Genomic DNA, 26,659 nt, shown 5'->3' on the forward strand with positions numbered 1-26,659 from the left:
CTGTATGTCTGTTTTTTGGGAAGACTCGTGCCACAACATGACTCCTTTGTCGTGTTGTTGTCCTGAGTCCTTGCCAGTCAGTAAAAGTCCTCAGATTCTGAATCGCTATCTGTTTAGTTTGAGGCTGTGCTGCCACACCTGGTTCCCTCATTGTTTAGAAATAAAAAACCTTGTGTCCTGCCTTTCTTGCTCCCCAGACTACCTTGCTCACTGCTCCCCCTTTCTTGCATAGCCAGCGGTGTGATTGTGGGAAAATGGATAGATTAATGTACCGCTAATGGCTGCATTGTGCCAAAATGTGTTTTTCAAAAGAAGCAAAGTGACCAGGTGCTAACCCCCCCCCCCCCCCTTTTTTTTTTTTTGCTCTAGACGGTCGATGACGATGCAATGGCAGCGTGAATGAGGCTTGGCGTGGGGAGAGCTGAACGATGCCCAAAGGTGGGGGTTCCAAGCCCCCCCAGCTGGATCACTTCCCACTCAACACCGACATGGTGGAAAAACAGGGGGGGAAAAAGGTGAGAACACACACAGATAAACATGCAAAACGCTCAACACACACACACACACACACACACACACACACACACACACACACACACACACATATATATATATATATATATATATATATATATATATATATATATATATATATATATATATATACACACACACACATTCATGACCATGTAAATAAGCATATAATATAGTATTATAATGCTGAGCTGCTTGCTAGTAGCATGTTCTGTTGGCAGTGAAGGGGGCAGCTTACTTCACTGGATGTACAGACCTTTGGATTGCATCAGAATCTGTCAGGGAGGGAGGGAGAGAGATGCTCGGAGACAACGTGGAGCCTCTTAAGAGGGCAGATGTTTTTATTTTCATGGGCAGGTCTCTTTATGTCATTGTTTTGTTTATTTGACTATTTATGGAGGTCACGGCTGTCTTTTTAATTCAGCTCTGCGCAAAACAAGCCAAACTTTAACTGTGAGGAATCAGCTCTTCCTCTTCTGCCGACTTGAAATTACTGTTGTCCACCACTGCTCCTCACGTGTTTCTCTTCTCCGAATTCCACCGTTGAATAAGACCTTCTAACACACTCCGACGTGCCCGTGTGTCAGGCTTTGTTTGTATTGTCTACTCTGTTTAGAGTGCCTCTGCAGGCTGCAAAGTTTGTGAGAAAAGGACAGAGGGACAGAGTGAGAGGGAGGATGAAAGAGAGATCAGCTCACCATAGTCTGTCTCTACTGTACCATGACATCATAGTCTTATCACTGGGGTGAGACGGGAGGGAGGGGCTTAAACTGACACATACTAGAGAGCCACAGAGAGAGAAAAGGAAGGTGTGTATGTTTGTACCTTACTCTGCATTACCACAGGGCAGGGTGAATCATTTATTGTCATGATAATCACAAGGAATTCTACACAATATTTACATATTCACTACTTCAAGGTGCTTTGAGGTCTTCTCAGGTCTTGACGTTTAAGTTTTAGCAACAACTCCCTTACAGCTTTGTGCCTATATTTGTGAAATCGCTTAATAACATTGAACAGCTAAGTTCATACAATTGATTTTTTTATTATTATATAGATTATATGAATGTTATTCATTTACCAATGAATAGTTTTGATGTAAAAGTTCCCTTCCCTTTACATCAACGTTCATCCTTCTTTCAAGACTTTACCGTTTCTGCTTGTGTAGTATTAAGATTGAACTGATAACTAATTGCTAAAACTAAAAACATCTTTTACTGCCATTTTGCCTGCATGTATTAGCATTGGTTTCTTTCAGCATTCTTTCAATCGTGTCAAATCAAGTATTGATCTTCACGATCAATACTTGATTTGACTCTTGAAAGTCTAGTATTAAATGTGGTTTCCAAAGGTTTTTTTTGGTTTTTTTAAATCCTTTTGAGTATATCAATGTGTATAGGGATTGCATATATACAAAATATAAGGAACTGCCTCAGCAAAAACTTGATGCATGCATCTTGCACATGCAACATACAGGTTTTTGGGATTTTGTTTGGAGGTTGGGTTTTTTGCCCAACACCTCCACCCCTGAATGGAAATTGCACAATTCCACTTTAAGAATTAAGGAATAAAACTGCCAAACCTTAGCAGACCCTATCTCCTGCTTTGTAAACAGAACTCCCTCTAATTGTCATCATATTGTGAGGAATTTTTGGCGGTATCATGTCATCGATTTAGACTACAAATTTGTGTCTTAATATGATATGGCAATATCTTTATTTCATGATAACACCATACTGGCCTGGCTACATATGTTACATGATAATATGGAATTATCACCCACCCCACTCAGCCCTACCCGGTAATATATTTAATAGTTATTGCAAACTGTAGAGCCATTTTACTGATCCAAAAGTTTTTTAAGAAGAAGTTGGGGTTTATGAAGTGGTAATTGTTTTAATGGATGTAACACCTTGCTGTCCATCCACCATTTGTGCTTTTTTGTTTGTGTCTGCATATTTCTTCCCACATTATTTTTATTCTCATTTGGTAGTTGTAGTATCTATTGTAGTCACATTTCGCAAATTATTTTCCCCACCGTTATATCCTGTATATCCAGGATCCAAACTAAATAACAGGATTTTGCTCGAGGATCGCCTACAATTTTTTTATGCCCATTAACTATTTGATGACTAAATATGACCATTGCACAGGAGCTGGGTCTGCAATCATTTACTCAAGGTCTAAAGACAACAAGTATGGTTTGGCTGGAAATTAGGCGTGCAGCTTTGGAAATGGTATCCATACCCAGCTGCCAGCAGACACTGTCAGGTTTGTGGTTTATTTTAATGGAAGATAGGGTGCTGAAGTCAGTTGTTGCTGGGACTTTCTGCTGTGACGAGTAGAGCCAGGAATCCGGGAAAAGATTCCATGGAAAAGCTCAGCTCTCTTGAAAAGTGCTAATGGCTACAAGCATAGCAGGGCTAAAGAGATCAAAGTTTAAGCTACTCTATGCTTCCTTCTCATTCTCTGCCTGGTTCAGCAAACTTAATCTTTATTTTTTCCTCCGCACCCCTCTTGATCTTCTATTACTTTGAATGGCGTTGTTGCTGTGTTATGTCATTCAAACCCAGTCCGATACATTTATTTACAGTGTTCTCTCTCTCCACTCTGCTCAGGATAAATTGTTGTCAAACAAGACTCCAAAGCTGGAGCGCGGCGATGGGGTCAAAGAGATGAAAGAGAAGGCCTCTAAACGGAAGCTGCCCTTTACCGTCGGAGCCAACGGTGAGCAGAAAGACTCGGACTCAGGTAAGACATTTGTATCTGTTTCATAAGGCTAAAGTCTAATGTACATTTAGTCTGCCTAAACTGTTGACAGTTGTCTCTATCAGCAAAAGAGGCTTTCGTTGCACTGCATCCAGCTATCATCGTTTCTATAGTAACAAGGCAAACAGCCCAGTCACTTGTGAGCCCAGCCTCAGTGCAGAGGTAGACCATAAATTGTCATGCGACACTGTATAAATTAGACTTTTGAGTTTTAAGGACTGGTTCATTTTAGTAATTAATTATCCATTTAGATGTTTATTTTTTACTTGATTGGGTTTTAAAGTGGGAGCCAGATAGGAGGTGGTCTGGTGTTATTACATCACATCCTCTCTGTCTGACAGGAAGTAGTCACGCATGCTCTGAAGAGGAAAAGGAGGAGGGGCCGTGTGAAGTGAAAGGGATCTTGGCAATCTTAGCTGTGCGCGTATTTGAGGGAGAAACACAACCGAGCAGTCTCTTCTTACTGAAAAAGTCTATAAAGTAAAAGACCACAAGAAAATCATGAGCCAATGAATAGAGAATTTTTGGAAGCTGCAGGACTGAATGGGGCTGACTGGGGTAAGGCTTTTGTGTTTTTGTTTACTGTGGAGAGCGAAGAGAGGATAGCACTCCTGGTGTTGCTCAGGCTGTTAGTCTTGTGGGGTTAATTTGTTGCAGTTGGTCAGAAGACGCTACTCTTGGATTGCCGGTTTAATGATTCATCACGCATTCTCAGAAAGCCTGCATGTCGAGGACTGTTATGGTTTGGGACTCGAGCTGGGTAAGACTGGATGTGTGTCTCTGTAGTCACGTGTGATGGTGTGCGCTTGGTGTGTGTAACTGCTTTTTAGCCTAAAGGAAGTTTAGGGATGTTTGAATGTGAGAGCTCAACGCACTTGTTCATCACTCCTTTTAATGGGCACACTATCTGAAGCTCCGTCCACTTTCTCTGTTGGAGTTGAGCTGTGTTGTGTTGAGAGATTTGTCTCTTTGTTTTGTGTTAGATGGCAATGAACCGTCATGCTCGTGATGAGCTGTTTCTGACGACAAAATGTTATATTTTGTGTCTTCGTAATGTGTGTGCACACCGACAATATGCATTAACTCACAATTATATATATTTTTCAAAAACCTGCACTGACTGCAATAAATATACATAAATTCAACACTTTCTATTGTATTTTACTGCTCTTTTCTAGTTATTCAAATCCTTCCCTCAGGACTTCTTTGTAATGTTTACCGCAGTTATTTCAGTTTACCCTGGTGCTTTGTGCACATTGCCCCTGTCTTTCAGGAGAATATCACCACGGCATCTAAACAGCAACACGCAACTATAATGCTTTTGCTCTCTGGCAGCGTGCGCCATGAGCTGCATGACTCGCTTGCAGCGACTATAAAGCAGGCTTTAGTCACCCTAGTCACTCTTCCCTGTTCTGTTTGCAGAAAGTGTCCTTTCAACCCCCTCCTTTTCAAAGAGGTGAGGGGTAGGGGGTACATCAGCCTGCTTTTCTCAGGAGCAATAGAGGGATCGTCTGTCTATTTGTATGCTAATAGCGAGAGTTGATCTGTTGTTGGTGCTTGCCTCTAGCTCCTGTCTCAACAACTGAGTACCACTGCTAAAACTTGTGTTTCAAAGTTTTTTTTTGTCCACGGATATCATTACTTTGTTGAGATGCTTACTAGCTTCCCTAAACAATGTTGATACAGATATGAGAACATGAAAAGATTTTAAAAATAATAGTCAGCATTTAAAAAAACAAGCCACTTAAGGGAATCAGGAAAACAGAAAACATTATTTTTACAACTCTTAATGGCAAACTGCTGGCAAGGAAGCCCTAAGTCATGGGATTGAGTACACCTGGGTTAATGACATGAAGTTCAGTGTGTAATACTGCATAGTGGAAATGATCAGCCAAACTAGAGCTTGGCGACATTCACAAAAATAAACCTCACACTATCAATGATAGGGATTATCGAAGGTGTTTTTTATACTGCATTCCATCTAAACAAATGGGCAAGAGTATTGAGCATTAATAGCGGGGTAAGAACAAGCTTATTGCCAAATTATTGGCCAAAGAACTATTGTTGTTGTTGTCAGACTGGCCCTTCTGAATAAAAGTTGTCTTACACTTCCTCATACTGGTCTCTTCTCTGTCAGTTTCCTTCTGTCCATTATGTCATTGCTCTTGTTTGTGAAACACGTGATTTAATATGATCTTTTGGTGTTTTGGCCTCCCCATTTCCTTACCTGCTGGGTCATTTGCTCTCCCCTATGGAGTTCTCTACCTACAGGCAGTACTTTACACCTCTGACACATCAAAGCCCCCCCCACCCCCCCAACAAACTTCCCAGGCTATTGTCACTAATCATGATGGAGTTGCAAAGCTACTAAAAAAATTCTCAGTTGATGTCCTGTGGCTTTGACCTCAGCAGTAACATTGATATTGTTTTGACAGAATAGTGCTCCATCATTAAATGCAACTTTACTGTGCAACTTCTTCATGAGGAGACAACACAGTATTTTAGAAATAAATAAAGTGAGTATATTAATAACACAAATCTAACCATCTACATTTGAATAGATGGACCACTTCACTAGAAACTAAGTGGAACAGTTGCGACCAGTGGAGGGAAAACTTGGGTCTAGCGGAAGTGATGTCATAAGCAGGTCAGGATGTTAATTTCCATAAGATGTGAAGCGAAAAAACATTTTACTGTTGGCTTCTAGGTACAGTTGTTTTTCTTCTCAAGAAAAATTTGCTCGCTTCTATTTTTTGCCCCCTTTTCCCCTATTCAGTTCGCTCTGAAGCAACGCTGGGAAAAATCATAGGTGCTCTTTTACAAAATGACATAGTGCAGGTTTAAAATTAGATGTTGATTAAGGTTAAGATTAGATTTGACTAGACAAGAAAGGCTCTTGTATATATATTGCATTTTGCCATATCTCCATCCATCTGCTTTCCCTGTTCCGGGTATTGGGGTAGGTGGGTAGCAGTCCCACTTCACAGAAAGGCACCCTGAAAGGGATGCCAATCAATTGTACAGCCAGGTAGACACTCTAAAACCAATTAAATTCCGGTCTCTGGAATTGCAAGGTGGAAGTGCTGTGCCACACATCCCCATACTACACTTGCAGTATCCAAACATGAAAAGAAAAATCCACTGCTCTTAGGAATATATGTATATGTCAAATATTAAATATTATATTATATATAATATATTATATTATATACCGCCTCAAAATGTTGTCAGTAGAATCGGAATCGCACCCGTCTCCCTCTCTGATGGTACAGACGATGCACGAGCAATCAGCAATGGGCCGCCATTGGCGCATCAGAACAGCGAAACGAAACATGTGGGTATGGAATGAAACCGCGCATAATGCGGACACTTTCTCCATGACTCTCTCCCCGATAACCCTCTCCATGCGTTATTCGCGAAAATAATCGTAACAAATCTATGAGTCAGCTTTGTCGTTTTATTTGGAGGAGTGGGGCTCGGCCAAATGCAAACACGGCTCTCCATGCTGCTCCCTGCAATCCGGGTGCATGGAGAGCTGTGATCACATTCACACATTAAATATATATTTATGATTCCCCTTATTTATAATTCCTCATTGAAATGTTATCCCTGTGCATTTTGTAAGCTTCTATCTGTTTTATCCTGTTCTTGTATTGTATTACTGAAAAAAATACGACTGCTCAACTTGAAGAATCCCAAGTGATTGACGTGTTTCCGACTGATGAATAATATATAAATAATAATATTCTGCCTCCACTAAAGAAAAGGTATACTATACCTTCAGCCTGTGCCACAATAGAAACATGCAAAGTCTGTGAGCTTTGACGCAATGCCCTCTTCTGTCCATATTTTAGAGAATGTCCAAGTTGGAAATATAGCTGCAAGCAGCAATTAGGCGGCCGGGGAACAGCTTAGCCATTTTACATCAATGTGGTTTGTTACTGAATAAGGTGGAGAGCAATAGCGCCATTTGTATACTCAATTTTACAGATATTAGCAAATCATATGGAAGATCTATGAAGTTCAGTCTGAGCATTTTTGTGAGCAATTTGGTGAACTTTGAATTCAATGTAAAATTTCAATATCTGAATTCTAATTTCCACCAGATTACAGCATATAAAAAATACAATTGCACATCTGTTGCAAGTACAGCTGACCGGTGGACTGCAGCTATGCTTTGTCCCATATTATACGAAATAGCTACTTTCGGAGGGGACCAGACTGCTCTGAAAATCTTGGTGCACTTTCGTCATGATTTAGGCAGATGAAAGTAGAGGAAATAAAAAATGCTGTGCGTGACAACCAAATTCTAAATATTCTCAAAAAGTCGGTTTGGGGGTAAAAGGCTTCAATTTGGGACAGGTAATTTACAAAGATAGTTTCAATTTGTTTTCATAAAGATTGGGCTTTTTCTAAGCAAGAATATGGTAGGCATGTACAGTGCTGTTTACAGATGGATATTTTGATATGGACTGTATGCTGAATTTTAAAGGCAATGACGAACCTTATAGAAGAAAGACCAGTCTGAAAAATGGCAGCTCCATTTTGTTATATTCAATTAAGTGGTTTGACTCACAGCATTGGGGCAAATTTACACTACAGCACTTAAAAACCTGTGCAGATCAGCACGAGCCCATTACTGTGTTCAAGAAGGAAAAGAGTATCCCTGATCTTCCAACAAACACGACAGGAGCATAATGTCACAGCTGGAGCAGGCCAATAGTGAAGACATTTCCATGTGAACCAGTTGAGTTGCAGTTAAAATGAGTTCTGCTCACCTCAGTGCCTCTTGCTCCCTCCCTGCCTTGGCCCCCTTCTCCTCCCGATAAGTCGGAGGCAGCGGCATTCCTCCTTCCTGAGGTCATCCCTCCTTCCGCTCTGCGCTCCTCTCTTCTCACCGCTGCTATCCAGCGCATTGGCTGTTGGATGCCACTGATTGCAGCAGACATTTTAACCCGTCCATTGCTCCACAGCTCTCCTAAACACGTGGTGAAAAGTTTTTGGTTTGTATAGGCGTATTTCTATATTTCTTGGTGTTCCCTGCAGTGTTTGCTAATGATGTGAGTTATGCTCCTCTGGACACTGGTTGGTTGGAACAGTTCTGCAGGCATTGTGATCTGGCAGATATGTGATCCACACATCTTGTTATTTTTCTATATCCCTGGGCAAATGAAATGCACACAAGCACGGACTCGATCTGTCTTCGCCAGAAGCAAGTGCGCTCTAGAAACAAGTTATAAACAGTGATGCTACGTAGTTGCTAGAGGATCTGAGTAGCGTTGCTAGTTCCTGTGTTAATGCTCTGTCTCTGTCTTGCTCCTTTAAGATCACTCTGTTAAGTACAATGCATCAACAACATCCTGTGGGTTACTTCCTGTCTCTTGTGCCCTCACTTCCTGTTTGTGTATTTGTTGTGTAGCCCTGCTGAAAACCACAGACTTTTATTCTGCTTCCTTTTCCTTCGCTGTGTGTGTGTCTTGCTCTATCGCTGAGTGTTGTACAGGTTGACCTTACCTGGTTGTTCTGGTTTGGGTGGTTCTTCTGGCCACGGTGACTGTTCTCGTTTGAGGGCAACCATTTCTTTGTTTGGAGTACAACTACACAATAGGACTTTTAGCCTGCTACATCAAACACCCAGCCCCTTTTGTTTTGAATGTGGTCTTCCCTCTCCCCTTGGCCCAGCTTGGCAGTTATTCTTAGAAAGACTGGCCTGGCTGGCGTGCTTTTCCCTTCTTGTTCCCCTTCTCCGTCATCCTGGCAGCCCAGTGGAAAGCACTGCAGAGTGTAGGGTTTCAAGCTCATCTGGAAGCAAAATGTTCACATCCTACTGGGAGGCTGAGAGTTCTCGTCTATCTCCCCGAAAGTAAACTTCTGCCGACATTCCAGTGGTGCGGGTGCTTCATCTGTAATTTTTCCTTTATCTGTCTACGTTCAGATGACGTTCTGAAACCATACCTGATACGCGCCAGTCAGGTCCAAGAGCGTTGCAACTGGGTGGTCATTACGAAGTTAGATTCGTGTTGTCTTGTGCTGTCAAACGATCAAGCCCTCTTCTCAGCTGAGCGAACCTAATTAAAACCAAATCCATTAGCCCTGCTTTTGATCTGTGTCAGATGTTTTATCAGGCCGTTCGTCTGTCTGTATGCCATGTACAGCTGTCCAAGTTCTCTGCGACCACCCGTGAGCGGAGCTTGGCTACAGAGATGTATTGTCAGTGCGAATAAGCTGTCAAATTGAAACAACGATCTATGTAGACACTGTAGAGCAATCGTTGTCCGCTGCCTCTTGTCCACATTAGTAAACAGGAGGCTGAAACTCTTTTTGAGTGGTGATTACTGCTGCACTGGATTGGCAGCAGTCGAGCATGGTGTTTTTTTTCTGAGCGATATTCTGTGACGGCAGTACCAGGCTCATTACTGCGTCTCTGGTGCCCAGCCTTGTAAACACGGCCTGGAAAAGCTAGCTTAGCATTTCTGTGCTTTGCTGCCCCAAGGAAAGAGGGGAGAAAAGGAAAACATGTTTGGACTGTTTCTTCAGCTCCTGCTGTTTTAATCGAACCGTAGGAATGTGTCTAAATGGTAAATGCCTTCGAAAACAGTATCAGAGATATGGGGGGGGGTGTCTGGGTGGATGTGGGGTACATTAGCTGTAAATGTTCACAGATGTTGGTGAAAGTTCATCAGCGCTGCTCTCTTTGACTGTAGAATAATCATTCCCTGGAAAGTCTGCAGCCAGCGGAAGTGCGAGCCGCCATATTTCCTACTTGCTCCATTAATTCTGTTTTTCTGGCCTCGAGCAGCACCACTTGTTTCTGAGCGACGTGTGCCGATCCTGCCAACGTCAGGCGCAGACACACTGGCCTGTGCGCTGTAGATGCCCCGACACAAGCTCGAGGGGTCATGGTTCGCTTTCTAGTTTTTCTATTTTTAGCGTTTCCCTTGCTTTTAATGGATTTTAACAATCGAGCATGGGTGTCTGTCTCTGTTTTGTGTTGCAGAATTTGCATCTGTATCGCCATGCTACAAAACTTAGCCTGTCCACTGTATGCTTCACTCCAGGACCCTCTCAGAGGGGTATCAGATGGTACGCCGCTCCCACTGCTGAAAATAATTGCTGGGCGTGTCTTTGGACGAGCAGCTGCTTTTGTCTAGTAGTACCACGTCGACAATCAGCCAGCCAGTCAGGCAGGCAGACAGGGAGGCTGGCAGGCAGGCAGGCATGTGGTGACCTTGGCCAGAACATGTTGAGTTGAAATGTACACCAAGCATTTCGTAATATGCATGTCCCTGCCAAGCTACACCCCTTATTCCCCTCCGTTCTTTCTCTCTCCTCTTGACTGTCTGTGTTGAAGACAGCCCCCCTACCGAGCCCTCCTGGCTCTTGGGGCCGTTGGGTAGTTGCTAACTAAAGTCAACACTGTCACCCCAGGAATAATCACAAGCTCGGTCACAGCTCAGCATCTGCATATAAACAGGAATGTATTTAAACAGAGGCTTGTTTTGATCAGCGTCTGAATCTGAATTCATGACCACCACAATTAGGAAATTGCGTTTCCGAGGACATATTTTTTTAAGCTGAACCCTCCCTGTGGGTGGTCTTTCAAGGGGTTCTGAAGTGCTACAGCATTTAGGCAACTAAGTTGGTTGCCAAACGCAACCAAGTTATCCCTCAAAATGTCAAAATTGTTGTTGTTTTCATGCATCACAGCAGTGTTATTTACGATATTTGCTCTCTCTCTTTTGCTGCACCCCCCCCCCCCCCCCCCAACAGAGAAAACTGGTCCAGAGAGAAAGCGCATTAAGAAGGAGCCCACCAACACCCGGAAGGCAGGCTTGCCGTTTGGGATGGGGATGCCGGGGATCCGGGCCGGCTACCCACTGTCGGAGCGCCAGCAAGTGGCACTGCTCATGCAAATGACAGCTGAGGAGTCTGTCAACAGTCCAGGTGCTTGCTCCAATTCATGAAGTGTGTGTGTGCGTGTGTGTGCGTGTGCGTGCGCGCGTGCGTATATATTGATATTGTCGTTCTTTGCTGTGGTACCATTAGGAAATTGCCACATCACTATACACAATTTTCCAGTTTAATCTGATCTTTGCTGATCTTTATAATATCCTATATCACAACATTTTTATTTGCGTGTGTCCAAGCGAGCAGAAGAGGTGCAGGATGAGTGCCGGGGTCAGTTTGCTTCATCCCTTGATCTCGGGGGTTGGATTCGGGTGGGGGGTTGAGGTTGCAGGTTGATGTTCTCGAACCAAAACACTGTCACTCACTCGCCCCGCCTTACCGTTTTACCACGCTTCATTAAAGAACAGACTGGGCTGCTTAATTAGATTCCAGCTATACAAGATAACCCTCATCAATTTATATTACAACTGCACTGTAAACCTCGTCTGTCTCTGTGCCAGCTGGCTGAAACCAGCTGTTTTTTTGTGGTTCTTACTAACCTAATGCAATATACACTTTCACCGTTTATCTACAATTAAGATTTTATTTAACAATTAACATTGTTACTCACGTGCAAAACAACTTTGCAAACTTAAATCTAACAGTCCAGCTGCGGAATCAAATCACATTAGACGGTCAGGGTCATCAATAGTATTTACTATTTACTTTAATAGTATTTATTTTATTCCATATCTGCACCACTTTCTGTCGGCAGGTTATACATTATATAGACTATTTACTTCTGTTCGGTGGCAAGCAACACCCTGTATGGAATACATTGCAAGGGTTTAACTGAACCTCTTATCTTGGTATGGGGTTTGTTTGGTCCTGGTTGAGAAAGCATTTGGTTCATACCAAGCCAAACATGGTCAAGTTTATGCATCTATATTAATTCCATTAGCGCATGCCTGGAGGCTTAGAGCGTAGGTTAAGTGAGTGCATTACAAATAACATTTTGGACAATAGGTCTGCAAACTCAATAATATAGATGTCATTAGGGCTTGTTTTTAATCTTGTAAAAGTGATAGTGAGCTCAACAAGGGTCAGTTCAAGTAGAACAAGACTGCCCCCTTCTGACTAACACAGGACAAAGCACATTCACTTGACATGCAGCAATCTCGAGCGAGATTATTTATACATCTGTTTAATTTCTTCTCTCCAGACACCACACCAAAGCACCAGTCACAGTCCAATCTGGGTCAGAAGGGAACGCCAAACTCTGCATCTAAAACCAAAGACAAAGTGAACAAGCGCAATGAGAGAGGCGAGACTCGGCTGCACAGAGCAGCAATCCGCGGTGAAGCGCGGCGCATCAAGGAGCTCATCATAGAAGGGGCCGATGTGAATGTAAAAGACTTTGCAGGTGAGATGCTTATCCTAATTAGAGCTGGGCAATAGACTGTGTGTGACGAAACATGTTTATCGATAATGGATGACTATTACTGCTTTCATAGAATATTTTATCTAAACCGAGGGTGGACAATACACATCAAGTAATGTAGCAGAGGCTTTTTCTCCCATTATGAACATTTGACAGTAGTGGGACCGACTATACATTAAAGTCTTTGATATAACCAACTCTAGCTAGCTAGCTAGCTGTGATATTTAACAGAATCTACACTAGTCCTAATTATTCACTGCTACAACTATGAACGCTTTGTCGCATACAGGCTGGACTGCATTGCATGAGGCGTGCAACAGGGGCTACTACGATGTGGCCAAACAGCTGCTGGCAGCAGGGGCCGAAGTCAACACCAAGGGCCTGGATGATGACACCCCTCTACACGACGCATCCAACAATGGACACTTCAAGGTGAGAAAGGGCATTCTAGAAGTTTATCCCATTTCCTCAAAAACCTATTTTGTTCAGTCAACATTAAGTTCAACACATTGGTGGGAACAATAAGGACAATAATTTGGTGTAGTTAAATTCAATTATATTGCTCGTTAAGTAAATCCTTTATCTAGTGTTCGCAAGAGCCAAGTCATTGCAGCTAATACACAGTATTGTCATTTCTGACTTGACTACTTGGTTTTCAGGTGGTAAAGCTACTCTTACGATATGGAGGGGATCCACGGCAAAGTAACAGAAGGGGGGAGACGCCGTTGAAGGTCGCCAACTCTCCAACCATGCTGAATCTGTTGCTGGGGAAAGGAACTTACACCTCAAGTGAGGAGAGTTCATCAGGTATGCAGTCAGTCTTGTCCTTCAATCTCATTTTATAACTGTCGTTACTGTCGACACTAGACTGCATTTAGATTATACATCTAATTATACATTATTGGACTGTATATGTGCACATGTTATTTATTTACATTTACATTTAGTCATTTATCAGACGCTTTTATCCAAAGCGACTTACAAGGGAGAATAACATTCAAGCTACATTGCGACAGAAACATTAGTGTAACAATAAAAACTGCAAAGTAGTGCTAAGTGTGTGTAGTGCAAGTGTAAGTAGTGCTAATTTATACTCAAATCTGAACAATATTTCATTGAATGTGTGTGTGTGTGTGTGTGTGTGTGTGTGTGTGTCTAAATATATATATATATATATATATATATATATATATATATATATATATATATATATATATATATTTCAGTAGTCTACTACACTCATTCAAAGTACAGCAGACTCCATACATCCCACAACCTTGAGCCGTCTGGAGCAATAACTTTTCAATCACTTATTTTGTACTGCCATTAGTCATTTTACATGTCATATGAATTCTAATCTTGATATCTTTTGTTTTTGTTCATTAAGTTTACCCTTTAATGCACCATTCCACCAAATCAGTTTCCTTCTATGCGCTAATGCAGTCACCATATTTGATTTGGGTTCTAATAACCTTTTATCTCTTCACATAAACTGCAGATAAGGTATGGGGTAAGGTACTTTTGATGAACTTGAATTTAGTTGAATAGATTAAACTGATAATACCTCCTTCTCTCCTCAGAATCTTCAGAGGAGGAAGATGCACCATCGTTTGCCCCGTCCAGCTCTGTCGATGGCAATAACACAGACTCAGAGTTTGAAAAGGGCCTGAAGCTGAAAGGGAAACCCGCCGAGCCCCCCAAAGCCGCCGCCACCACGCCGGTCAAGGACGAGTATGAGTTTGACGAGGACGACGAGGAGGAGCGCGTCCCTCCCGTGGACGACAAACACCTCCTAAAGAAAGACTTTCGAAAGGACCCAGTCAGCAAGCCGAACAGCTTCATCTCCATACCCAAGGTTGAGGTCAAAACCTATTCCAAAAGCAACTCGCTCACACCAAAGAAATCTGTTCGGCGGATCATCTCTGACAGCAACAGTTCAGATGACGACGACAGGACGCTGTGCTTCACGCCCACGCCCACACCACGGCAACAGGCACAGGTGGCGAATGCCAAGACCAGGGACTCCGCCACACTAAGCTCGAAGCAGCAGAAAGACAAAAGTAAAGTCAAAAAGAAGCGAAAGAAGGAGACTAAAAACAATGTCAGCAAAGAGGTTCGCTTTGGCAAAGTCAACGATAAGTTCTGCACATCGGACTCTGAATGTGGCGATATGGAGAGCGAGGATGACAAGGGCTCCAGCAATTTAAAGGACTCCTCTAGTGTAAGCCTAAAAGATTCCTCTGCCTTCAACGCATCCTCCTCCTCCTCACATGGGAACTTGAACTCTCAAAAGCAGGCACCGTCATTAGCAGAACAGCACCCAAAGCAATGGAGGACAGACGGCTGGAAAACTGTGTCCTCCCCCGCATGGTCAGATGTCAGCTCTCTGTCAGACTCGGTTAGAACGCGGCTTTCCAGCGAGTCTGACTACTCCTCTGCAGACTCCAGCGTAGAGTCGCTAAAGCAGGTGAAGAAGAAGGCGCAGGAGAACAAGAAGAAAAACAACGTGCATGGAAGCACACTAGACAAGAAGAACTCGGACATCTACAAAAACGCAGACAGTACAGTCTCCAAAACGGATATCGATGGTAAAGTTTTGAAAAAGCATAAAGTGAAGCATAAGCACAAAAACAAGGAGAAGGACAAGGCCCCCAGTTTGGTGCTCAATCAAGACATGAACGAGAAATTTGTCAAAAGTTACTCTTTTGATTATGATGACTCAAGACAAAAGTCTCTAATTGTTGAGATGGAATCCCCAGCTGAAAGCAGGGTGAAATTATCCAAACATGAAAAAGACCATTCAAAAAAAGAGGACAGGCTTTCAAAAAGCAAGTCTGAAGACAAGGACTGGTCTTCGGGAAAAGATATGCAGAGACCCGTTAAAGAGGAGAAAAACAAGAAAACAAAAGAATCCAACAAAGAGAAGCCCAGCAAGGAGGAGAGGGAAAAGCCGGTCAAAGCCGAAAAGGAGAGAAATGTGAAGGAGAAAGAGAAACCCAAAGAAGAGAAACAGAAGGCTCACAAGGAGGAGAAGAAGAAAAAGTCAAAAGACAAGTCTTCATCAAAGATTGACAAGAAGAGTGAACAGAAGGAGGAAAAACACCAGAAGGTGGACAAGGAGAAAAACACCAAGGAAGAGAGGGAAAAATCCAAAAAAGAGAAAACGCAGAAGGAAGAGACGGAGTACGATGGCTATGATAACAATCGTTTCCTGAATCTGGATGACACTAAGTTAAGTGCCTCAGATGACCACCACGACAGATGGGGCTCAGAACTCTCCTCCGACTCCTCCCTCTATGGTGATGACAGCTGGGATTCTCCCGTCAAGGAGTACAAGGAATACAAAGCCAACAATGCTGTGAAACTGATTGTGGAGACGGTTAAGGAAGACACCAGGCGGAAAGACAACAAAATCAAAGACAAGAAATTGGACCACAGCGACAAGAGAAGTGAAAAAGATGCCACTTCCAAGAAAAAAGAGAAAGACTCTTCGGAAAAGGTAAATGACAAGAAGAAGGACTGGGCTGAAAAACAGAAATTGAACTCCGGCCACGGGGTAGAAAAGGAAAAGAAGCGCAAGGAGTCCACCGATATAGTCAAAGAGAAGAAAGAGAAGGATGTGGCTGACGGTAACAATAGAGACCGCAAAGACTCGTATGAATTCACAAAAGAAAGGAAGGATGGGAAAATGAAACAAGAATCAGTGAGAGATGACTATGGCAATGATGCCTTCTTCAAAGACATTGATACTGTCAGCAAATCGTCTGAGATCAGAGAGAGAAACCACTCCGGCAAAGAGAAGAAGGGCGAAGTAGCCGATCGGAGGGAAAAATCGAAACCCGACAAGCACAAGGAAAAGCTTAAAGACCGGGGGGCAGACCAGGACAAGGAGAAGGGTGAGAAAAACTCCACCGATAAACCTGTCAAGGAGAAAGATGCAGATCGGCCAAGTGCCAAAGACAAGAAGGAAGGCGGCAAAGAGAAACACAAAGACAAAGACTCTCACGGCAAAGATAAAGACCGAAAGATGTCCTTAGAACAGACAAAGGACAAGAGGGAAAAGGCCTCTCATGACAAGCATGTTGACCGAGAGAAGGACTTCCTCGAGGTTAAGAAAGAGGAGAAAAAACCAGAGAAGATCCGTGAGAAAACTTGGTACAAGATTGCCGACATTTTCACCGACGAAAGCGACGATGATGAGGACAGTTACAATGGGGGCGTAGCCAAGCTAAGCGACTCACTCGGCCTTTCCGACTCCCACAGGAAGGACTCCACACCTGACCAGGATGACTTGGACCACTTCCCCTCCGAAAAGCCTAGAAAATATTCAGCTGACTCCAAGCATGCCACAGAGAAGTCAAAAGAAAAGGAACATAAAGACAAGAAGAAGGAAAAGACCATGTTTGATACTGGTAAAGAGAGGAAAGGCTCCCTAGAGAAACACAACAAAGACAAGAGGGACTCTGTGGATGTTAAGCACAAGGACAGGAAAGATAGAATGTCATCAGATGCAAACCAGGATAAGAAAAATAAGCAGAAACTTGTGGATAAAAGGGAAGCAAGCGAGGAGAAGACAAAGAGCAAATATAAAGACAAGCAGGAGCACTCGAAGGAGAGAAAACCTTCAAAAGGCAGTGGTGAGAACGAAAAGTCACTCCTGGAGAAGCTAGAGGAAGAAGCCATGAATGACTACAAGGACGACTCCAATGACAAAAACAGTGAGATCTCCTTGGACAGCTTCACTGATCGCGGCCACGAACCGGTCCTCAGCAGCTACTACGACTCCTCCGTCAGCTTACCGGATATCTCCGAAGAGAGGAGAGACTCTCTCTCCATAGCCACCCCTCAGGATAAGTTCAGAGAGAAAGAAAGGCACAGACATTCCTCCTCCTCTTCCTCCAAGAAAAGTCATGACAAGGATAAGGATAAGGTTAAAAAGGAGAAGGGGGACAAACGAGACAAGTCGGAGGAGATCAGAGAGTCCTACAGTCGTAGGGAGAGCCTACCCTTTGAAAAGGAACCCATGCCCCTCGAGGCAGACCCTTACACATTCCCATACGGCTCTAAACCAGATGGTGACGACGACTTTGATAAGACCTTAGAATTTGAGAAAGAGATGTCTAAAAAGGACAAAGACAAGGCAAGCAGCATCATCAGTGACAAGATGAAAGACAAAAAGAAAAAAGAGAAACACAAGGAGAAGCTCAAAGAAGAGAAACACAAGTACGTAGACGGCTTTGGCACGATCAAACACTCGAAAGAAGATGTCAAATCTGGGTCTAAAGAGAGTCCACAAGTCACTTTTGTGAAAGACCGGTCAAAGGAAGAGAGCCCAAAAATCGATATGAAAAAGGACAGAAGTCGGGATACAGTAGACAAAGACAACAGGGTGGACCACCCAAAGTCTAAAGCCAAGGAGGAAAGTGAAAAGCTGGGCCAGTCCAAGGATGTTGTGCGGAAGGACCACCGCCCACGAGAAAAGTTGCTGGTGGACGGGGACCTAAGACTCACAAGTTTCGGTCAAATGTTAAGTCTCAAAGATCAAGAGATTGAGGAGCGCCACAAGCGGCATAAAGAGAGAATGAAACAAATGGAGAAGTTGAGACACAGATCAGGGGATCCAAAACTCAAAGACAAAACCAAGTCCTCAGAGGAAGTGAGGAAAAACCGCAACGAGCTGCTGTCAAAGAAACCCAACAGCTTGGAACCCTCTCTGAAAGAAAAGAAGCTGAAGGATGTTGGCCTCCCCACCCAAATGATGTCTCCCGACAGGAAATCCCAGCCAATCGACAGTCAGAACTCCAAGGACTGGCTTGCCGGCCACCAAATGAAAGAGATCCTCCCCGCATCACCCAGGCCAGATCAGAACAGGCCAACTGGTGTCCCGACCCCTACCTCTGTTATATCCTGTCCCAGCTATGAAGAGGTGATGCAGACCCCACGGACACCCTCCTGTAGTGCTGAAGATTACCCAGACATTATGTTTGATGGGCTAGACTGCCAGAACTCATCTGCTATGACCATGTCGATGAACGCCTGCTCCCCATCCTTCTTTGAAAGGTACTCAATGATGCACATTGATATCACTGCATCATTTATATTATGATGGTGATTATGTGATTAGGATAAAATACATTTCTCAGTAGGAGTCCAAAATACTGTGCATTACAGTCACCAGCAAAGTCTACAATAACTTATATGTACAGGCTACAAGAAAACAATCTCAAATTAGCAAGGATTAGAAGGGATGAGGACTTGCTGTAGAGGGATCATGGTAATGAATCCATTTAACCAGCTTTTATTTTTTTTTTATGACTTTCTCTGATCTGTCTGCTTTTCTTTGGTCTTCTTCCAGCAGGTACTCAAACTCATCCCACAGTTTCCAGGAGGGCACATGCCTGACCCCTGCCAAGAACCTCCAGCTGCCCCTGGTCAGCCGCTCAGCATCGTCAGAGGTCCGGAGGCCACTGGAGGATGAGTTTAAGGCAGAGGCTGACAAGTTCCTTCGACAGCACAGTGGCCCAACGGGCTCTGAATTTGACATGCCATCCTCCCAACCGCCAGACAACAAACCAGTGTCGGTTGATAGGCTGGAGTGCTTGTCACCTCCATACTTCTCCCCAATAAGAATGCTTTCTCCTCGGCTGGAGTCAGCCCATCCAGACGGCCCTCAGACTGGAGCAGCACCAATCCTCACTGGCTCTAAGAGCAGTGACCACCTCCCTGAGAGCATATACAACAACTTTCTGCTCAAGCCCTCTACACCAATCCACAGACCTGACCCTCAGGAACCCTGTTTGGACATTGCTGCCCCGCCAACGCCGGCACCTGCTGCACTACCGCCCCTGGACATAGATGACATCTCTGAGCCTCATCACAGCGAGCCTAACTTGGTTCCCTCAGAACCCGTCAGTGGGACCGAATATCTCCCCTCTGTCCTTGACGAACCCGATGAGGATGAAGAGGAAGAGGAGGAGGAGGATGTAGAAGAGGATGAAGAGGAGGAGGAGGAGGAGGAGGAGGATGAGGAGGAGGAAGAAGAAGGTGACCCGGACGGCAGAGCAGACGGAGACCAATGCACTGCCGAGGAGGCTCCGCAAACAATAGAGGTGTGTGCCTTCTCGCCACATGTTGAAGACCCCATGAGAAAGAGTTGGTCTGCAGAGTCTCCTGAGCGGCAAGCCCCAGAGGTTCACCAGCTCACCCACCCCCCAGCCAATCTGGGGGAGAACTCCTGCGACCAGTCTTTGGGCTGGAACTCCGAGATGCTCCTCAAATCTCCCCACAGGACTTATGGGGAGATTGAAGCCGCGGTCTCCAAGATCACCAGCCCCTTTTCGCACTCGGACAGCGAAATGCATCATATATCTGGCCATATGTCTGTCACCCCTCCATATGCTTCCTATTCCAGGACGTATGTTCCTGACAGTGACTTTGATGAGCAGAAGGAGGCTGTGGCCGACATCCCATCTCCAGAGAGGCCGGACACAGCTATAGATGCTGAGCCCAACTACATCAACAGGTCATCATCCTCTACGAGGCTGGAGTCCTTCTTTACAGACTGCAACAAGCCCAGCATAGAAGACAACCACCAGATGGACGAGGAGCCGCGATGTGTTGGATCAGACAACACACAGACCTCCCATGGCTTTGTCACTACCACAGAGAGTCACATAGCTCCAGCTGTGACCCATGAGCCTTTGGTACCCTGGGCAGATCCTTTCCCTGCAGCCGTGGATGAACTGGATGACCTGGGGCCCTTCTCCTTGCCAGACCTTCCCCTTCCAGACAAATCAGAGGAGGCAGAGCCCCATGACCCAGAGCTGTCAGACCATAAGATTGTGTCACCACACATACGCCAAACTGTTACTGATAGAGAGGAGCCGGAACTGATGGAGGTGGACCTACCCAAGACTCCATGCCCTGTTGGAGGTGTAGAGCTGGTGGAAACTGGGGGCCAAGAACTGGTTGTACCCTCACTACACACAACCTTCCATCAAGATTTGGAACCTGAGCTTCAGAGCGTTCCAATCAACAGCTCTCCGTCACTGAAGCAGCAACAGAGCATTGGATTGGAGGGCAAAGAGGCCGACAAAGAACCTGATGAGTCCGATGGCAACATGTTGTTTTCATCTGTGGACACCGATAGTAATCAGCAGCATCACAGGCAGCTCCAGTCCCTCACAGACTCTCTGCAGGTCTCTTTGGAGTCAGTAACTGCTGCTAATCCAGATCTGAGACTAGAGCAGATGGCTGAGCCTGTTGTAGCGCAGGTGATGTGTACTCCACTCCCTCAGCTCCCTGTGGCTGTTACCATCTCCAGCACAGTAGATTTATCAGACACTCAGGAGACTACGTCCAAGCTGACAGTAACTTTGACCGCTGTGGCCACCACCTCCGACATCCCAAAGAAGGTGGAGGAGATCCCTCAAAGGATGACCCGCAACCGGGCCCAGATGCTAGCCAATCAGAGCAAACACAACCCCTCTACAGTTGCCACTCCTGCACCCACTCCGCCCAGTGCAATTGCATCATCAGCCATCACTGCTGCTGCTGTGACAACGAGCCCGGTAGTGAGCATTACCCCGACTCTCACCCGAATCTCTACGCCCACATCTGCTTCCTCCTGCCTGCCTGTGGAAAAAGACAAGGAGCCAGTGGTTAGTATCGCTACCACCGCACCCAGCCCCATCCCAGCTGCTACTGTGCCCACGCCAACTGCGTTGCCGGCGGTTCTCAACAAGACAGCGAAAGGACGCCTGCTGCCTGCGGAGGAAGAGGAGTCTCAGACCCAGCACCCACGCAAAAGGAAGTTCCCGCGTACGACCGGCCAGCAGGTCCAGGTCCAGCTGGTCAATACGGCCATGCAGCAGACCAGAGAAATGATCCAGCAGACCCTGGCTGTCATTGTCAATGCCATCAAGCTGGACGACATTGAGCCCTACCACAGCGACCGCTCCAACCCTTACTTTGAGTATCTGCAGATCAGGAAGAAGATTGAGGAGAAGAGGAAGATCCTGTGCTACATCACCCCCCAGGCCCCGCAGTGTTACGCTGAGTATGTCACCTACACCGGCTCCTACTTGCTGGATGGAAAGCCACTCAGCAAGCTGCACATCCCAGTGGTGAGCCTCCCTCTCCTATTTTACAGTGATTTGCAGGCCTAATAAAAATAATAATAACCTTTATTTGTATAGTACCTTTCATACACGACATGGAACTGAAAGTGCTTTACATTAAAAGGCCTTCAGATGGTAACAATAAAAGCAAAGCAAAATGCATTTACAAAGTAGAATAATAAAATAAATTAAAAACAGGGTAAGAATAAGCATTCCTTAGCAATTTTTTTTTCTTATTTCAGTGGAGGCTTGGATTTTACTGTCATGCAACTTTTCTTACCCTCATTGTCTTTCTTTCTAATTTGTTTCTTTCCACTTTCTAGAATCGCCTAGACACACCTAGACATTAACATTCACCATGGGTTTCACGAATGTCTCTCCATTTAAAAATATACTTGCACAAAGTATTTCCAGATCATAGACAACGATCGTCATCCACAGAGAACAAAAATTGAAACCTTGTTGCGCTAAGTCTGAAATCATTGATTATTTTGGTGAGGGCAGTTTCTGTGCCGTGATTCACTCTAAAACCTGAACCTGAACCTTTCTCTGATATGTAGCTAGCTTTTATTACGAGATGCATAGACCTGCACTTCTCTTGGTCCCATACCATAATGACCTCTTGTTTTTTTTTTCCAGTCACCTTGCATCCAGGCGGGGGTGGGGGGGTTATGCAGTACCAAGAATTAATTGGATAGAATATATAGATATATATATTTAAGTCATATTGAATCCAGAATATAAACATATACACCCGACTATGATCCCTGTTTGCCGGCAGTTGAATTTTTGACATCTTTATTGAACTGGGATTTTAAAAGTGAAAATGCTCCGATGCGCTGCGCTGTTCTCGTTAAGACGGAGGCAGACAGTGTTGTCCTGCTGAGTACCAACTGTCAACATCTGGTTTTTGTTTTTCTTCCTCCGCTTAACCAGATTGCTCCTCCACCATCGTTGTCGGAACCTCTGAAGGAGCTCTTCAGGCAGCAGGAGGCTGTGAGGGGGAAACTTAGACTGCAACATAGCATAGAGAGGGTAAGAAACACCTTTGCGGTGCTCTTTTTCTACGTATTTGGTGATCAATAAAAGTTCTCAGAATAAATAAGCACATTTATGCAAATTAACAGCTCTGTCTAACAAAGCAATGTGGCTGAAATGCCGTTTTTGCATGCATAGGTTTTGCTTTTTCCAAATAATGCACAGGGTTTTCAACTCAAAATGTTACGTCAAGTGATTCATTAACCCTGATCCCGGAAAATGACTCTACTACTTTGGCACCTCCCTGGCATCTACATAGAGCATGACACTCATGGGAATGCACAAGCATCGGCACATCTACGAACAGCGTGACACTCAGCATTTTGAACTCTTTGATGAAGGATCAAAGCTTCGGTGTAACAGAAACATAGGCACAATCTTCATACCCCCTCCCTCCGCCGAGTGCGTCTACTCCACTGCAGTGAAATCAGAAATTCTTCTCATCTCCCCTCTCTAATGAAGTGGCCCGCGTCGTTCCCGCAGAACTCACAGTGCAGCTTCTCTTGATCACCACCCCACATTTCTATTAACCTCACCAGCCAGCCCACCACTTCACAAGGGAAACCACAAAGTGCGCTATGTAGCCATCAGTCTCGTATTCTGCCTCTCCCCGAGCCGCCGGTACGAAATTCTGTCGTCGAATGAAACAACAAATTGCCTCTAAATGATAGAAAATGAGACGAGGATATATTTTCATTAATAAAGATCACATTGAAAATTGATTTATATTTGTTTTGCGTGAATTTCATTTTTTAATGCCTGAATAAACCCTGTATTCCTCCACAGTAGCTCTTTCTGACGTGAACCCCTAACCGTTGCCGAAATCGACACTAGCGCGCAATTGAGTAGGCCAAGTTACAATTCATAGGACTTGGTACGCTGTTTGTTTTCTCTGCTGTTTTTCCTGCTCCTACTTCACAGTAGGGCGCCAGTGTAATCAATTGTGAGGTCACCTCCACCCCATTCCCTATGGGAACTCTACTATTGCCATGGGGCTCCACTAGGTGACACTCTCTAATTGTTTCTCTCCCTCTCTCTCTCATTCAGGAAAAGCTGATTGTGTCCTGTGAGCAGGAAATGTTGAGGGTTCACTGCAGAGCAGCCAGGACAATAGCCAATCAGGCGGTGCCTTTCAGTGCCTGCACCATGCTGTTAGACTCGGAGGTGTACAACATGCCTTCTGAGAGCCAGGTACACGCTTATTTATATACCTGATGTTGGTTCTCATTTTTCTATTTTGATTATTTAATTTTTTTTTTATTTCAGCTTTGTTAAAGAATATGTCGTTTTTGATTCCCCCACGTCTCTTTCTTTTATACTAGTCACTTCTTGCCAGAACGTGTTTTTGACTTTGAGAGTTGAGTTATTTTCGAGCGGAGCTGGTGGGAGTTCCCAGTCTGTGCAGATCTTCTTACCCCCCGCTGTCCCCATTTCTTCACTGTGCTCGCAGGGTGACGAGAACAAGTCGGTGAGGGATCGTTTCAACGCCCGGCAGTTTATCTCCTGGATACAGGATGTGGACGACAAGTATGATCGCATGAAGGTAATTAAGATATGGCGAGTGATGCCAACGCATAACCTGGGGAAGTCATACGGTCTGCAATTTCCTGGTAGGTGACGGACAACATTTTCAAAATTCCCCAAATATTTTATTTACCTAACGTACTCTATTTCCTGGCTCATTTTAAAGAATTGACATGGTGCTCAACTACTTTCCGGGAAATTGCAGGGCCCCTAAAATAAAGACACCATTAAATGTTGTTTTTTTAATTGTTCATAACTATTTTTGTATTTAATGATTCAAAACACATGACTCTGTAACGTCGCGTGTAATTTTTATTTTTGAACACAATATTATCATGAACTGGAGCACAGGGTTCTTATCAGGAACCCTGGGGTACTTGAATTTGAAAATAGTCAGTTTTGTGCTGAAGTGCTTGTAAACTCCTTGGAAAAAAAGATCTCTACCCGAGTTTCCAACCAAATTACCTGGAACTTTCCGACCCAGGTACATTTTTTCCAGGAACTAAAATGTTCCTTCAGCCCATTGTATTCTGCGTTTCCGCCGCGGTCTAAAGACCCGTTAAGATGAGGCAAATTAGTCCACGGACATATGAAAAAGTGATTATAAGTGAATATTTTCCTGTAAATCTCTTCTAAACAGCCTTTCTAAAAAATAAATCTCTGCTCTCTCTGCTCAGCGACCTGTCTGCATGATCAGAGCAGAACCAAACCAAAACCAATAATAACATTGTTTTTTAATTTTTTTTTTATCATGGATGTATTTATTTTCCTAATTGAATGAAACAAAAAAAAATCCTGTGTAAACCCTGACCCCGCTGCATCAGTTTCAGCACCTCCTGATTTACAAATTAAGCACTACCTAAAATGGTCAGAAGTTAATATATCAAGTAAATTACAATTGTGAATAATGCAAGTACTACAGAATACTTTGTGTTGGTGTCTGAAATAAAATGCTGTGATTACTCGACCAATCAGAAATGTTCAGCGCTGCAAGCCCACCCCCAAAGTTCCTGGACTTTAAAAAGTACTAACCCCCAAGCAGGGACTTTTTGGTCCCTGGAATAATGTCCCCGGACCTTAATTTAGACCCTGGTCCCTGCAGTAGAAATGCACTGAGTTCCTCCAAAAGTTCCTAGTTCCTGGGGAAAGTTCCTGCGGTGAAAAACGCTGCTTGAAAACCTGTGATATTCTTCAGAATCTTCCATATAATACTGTATGTGTACTAATATAAATAATAGATAATGTCATTAAGATCCTATTGTTTTTGACTAGGACCCCAAGGGGGTTTTTTAAAATGTATTATTTTAAAATGAAAGAAATAGTGCTTAAAATCTTTTGAGAAAAGTACTTGAAAGTCCTTGAATTAATTTTTTGTGAATGCCAGAATGAGAGGAAAACATTTGCGTTCCGTTGCAGACGTGCCTGCTGATGCGGCAGCAACACGAGGCCGCGGCCCTCAACGCCGTGCAGCGCATGGAGTGGCAGCTGAAGGTGCAAGAGCTGGACCCGGCCGGCCACAAGTCCCTGTGCGTCAACGAGGTGCCCTCCTTCTACGTCCCCATGGTGGACGTCAATGACGACTTCGTCCTGCTGCCCGTCTGAAAGGGGGAAAGAAATAAACATACTCTCTGAAGCGACTTCGCCAGAAACCCCCCACGCAAATATGCCCACCACCACCACCACCACCACCACCCCCACCCCCACCCCCGAACCGAACTGTAGGAAAGGGCTAGTGGTGTGTTTGGAGAGAAGACTTTTTTTTTAACACACACGGAGAGGAAGAGAGGAATGGAAAGACTATTCCATCCAGGATAAAAACACAGGATCGAGAAAAAAAAACTTTTAAAAACCTCTCGAAGGTTTTTTGGGGTTTTTTTGTTTGTTTGTTTTTTTTTTTTTTTTTCAAAATGTCTTTCTCACCCCTGGAGGTGGGGGGAGAAGAGGAGAAATCTCACAACTTGCACTTTCGTCCACAAAAAAAAAAAAACGTTTTTACCATTTTTATTTTGTCCGTTTTGTTTGCGATGCGTGCGAGACGCTCTACAATTGGAGAGAAAGTGTGTGTGTGACAGAGAGCGAGAGAGAGAGCGAGCGTGTGCGTGGTGTTGCTTTTTTGTTTTTATTTTACTTATTTTTCAGCCTGGGAGCTCCGATAGCGGGAACAGGAGGCACAGGGGGAAACAGAGATCTATTTTCTGTATTTACGTTTTAGTTTTGGGGGGGTGGGGTGGGGTTGTGTGTGTGCGTGTGCGTGCGTGCGTGCGTGCTTCCTTCACGTCGAATCCTCGGCCCAAAAGTACCCGACCGTCATCTTAACAGCCCCCCCCCCTCCACACACACACACACA

General features: G+C 44.3%; 1 protein-coding gene across 1 annotated transcript; it reads left to right on the plus strand.

Annotated features, from left to right (window-relative positions):
* Positions 1-428: 428 nt before the first annotated feature.
* Positions 429-26,012, plus strand: ankrd11 (ankyrin repeat domain 11; the record flags this gene model as incomplete). The annotated part of the gene is made up of 12 exons (XM_079998093.1): positions 429-515; positions 3,153-3,285; positions 11,074-11,247; positions 12,413-12,613; positions 12,921-13,063; positions 13,291-13,438; positions 14,212-18,691; positions 18,987-21,756; positions 22,687-22,785; positions 23,836-23,979; positions 24,239-24,331; positions 25,729-26,012. 12 exons carry the CDS (start codon positions 429-431, stop codon positions 25,912-25,914), a joined length of 8,658 nt encoding a protein of 2,885 aa, XP_079854219.1. The 3' UTR covers positions 25,915-26,012.
* Between the last annotated feature and the right edge of the window lie 647 nt (positions 26,013-26,659).

This window comes from Zeus faber (assembly GCF_960531495.2).
Source record: "Zeus faber genome assembly, chromosome: 3".
In the NCBI taxonomy this organism is placed as follows: Eukaryota; Metazoa; Chordata; class Actinopteri; order Zeiformes; family Zeidae; genus Zeus; species Zeus faber.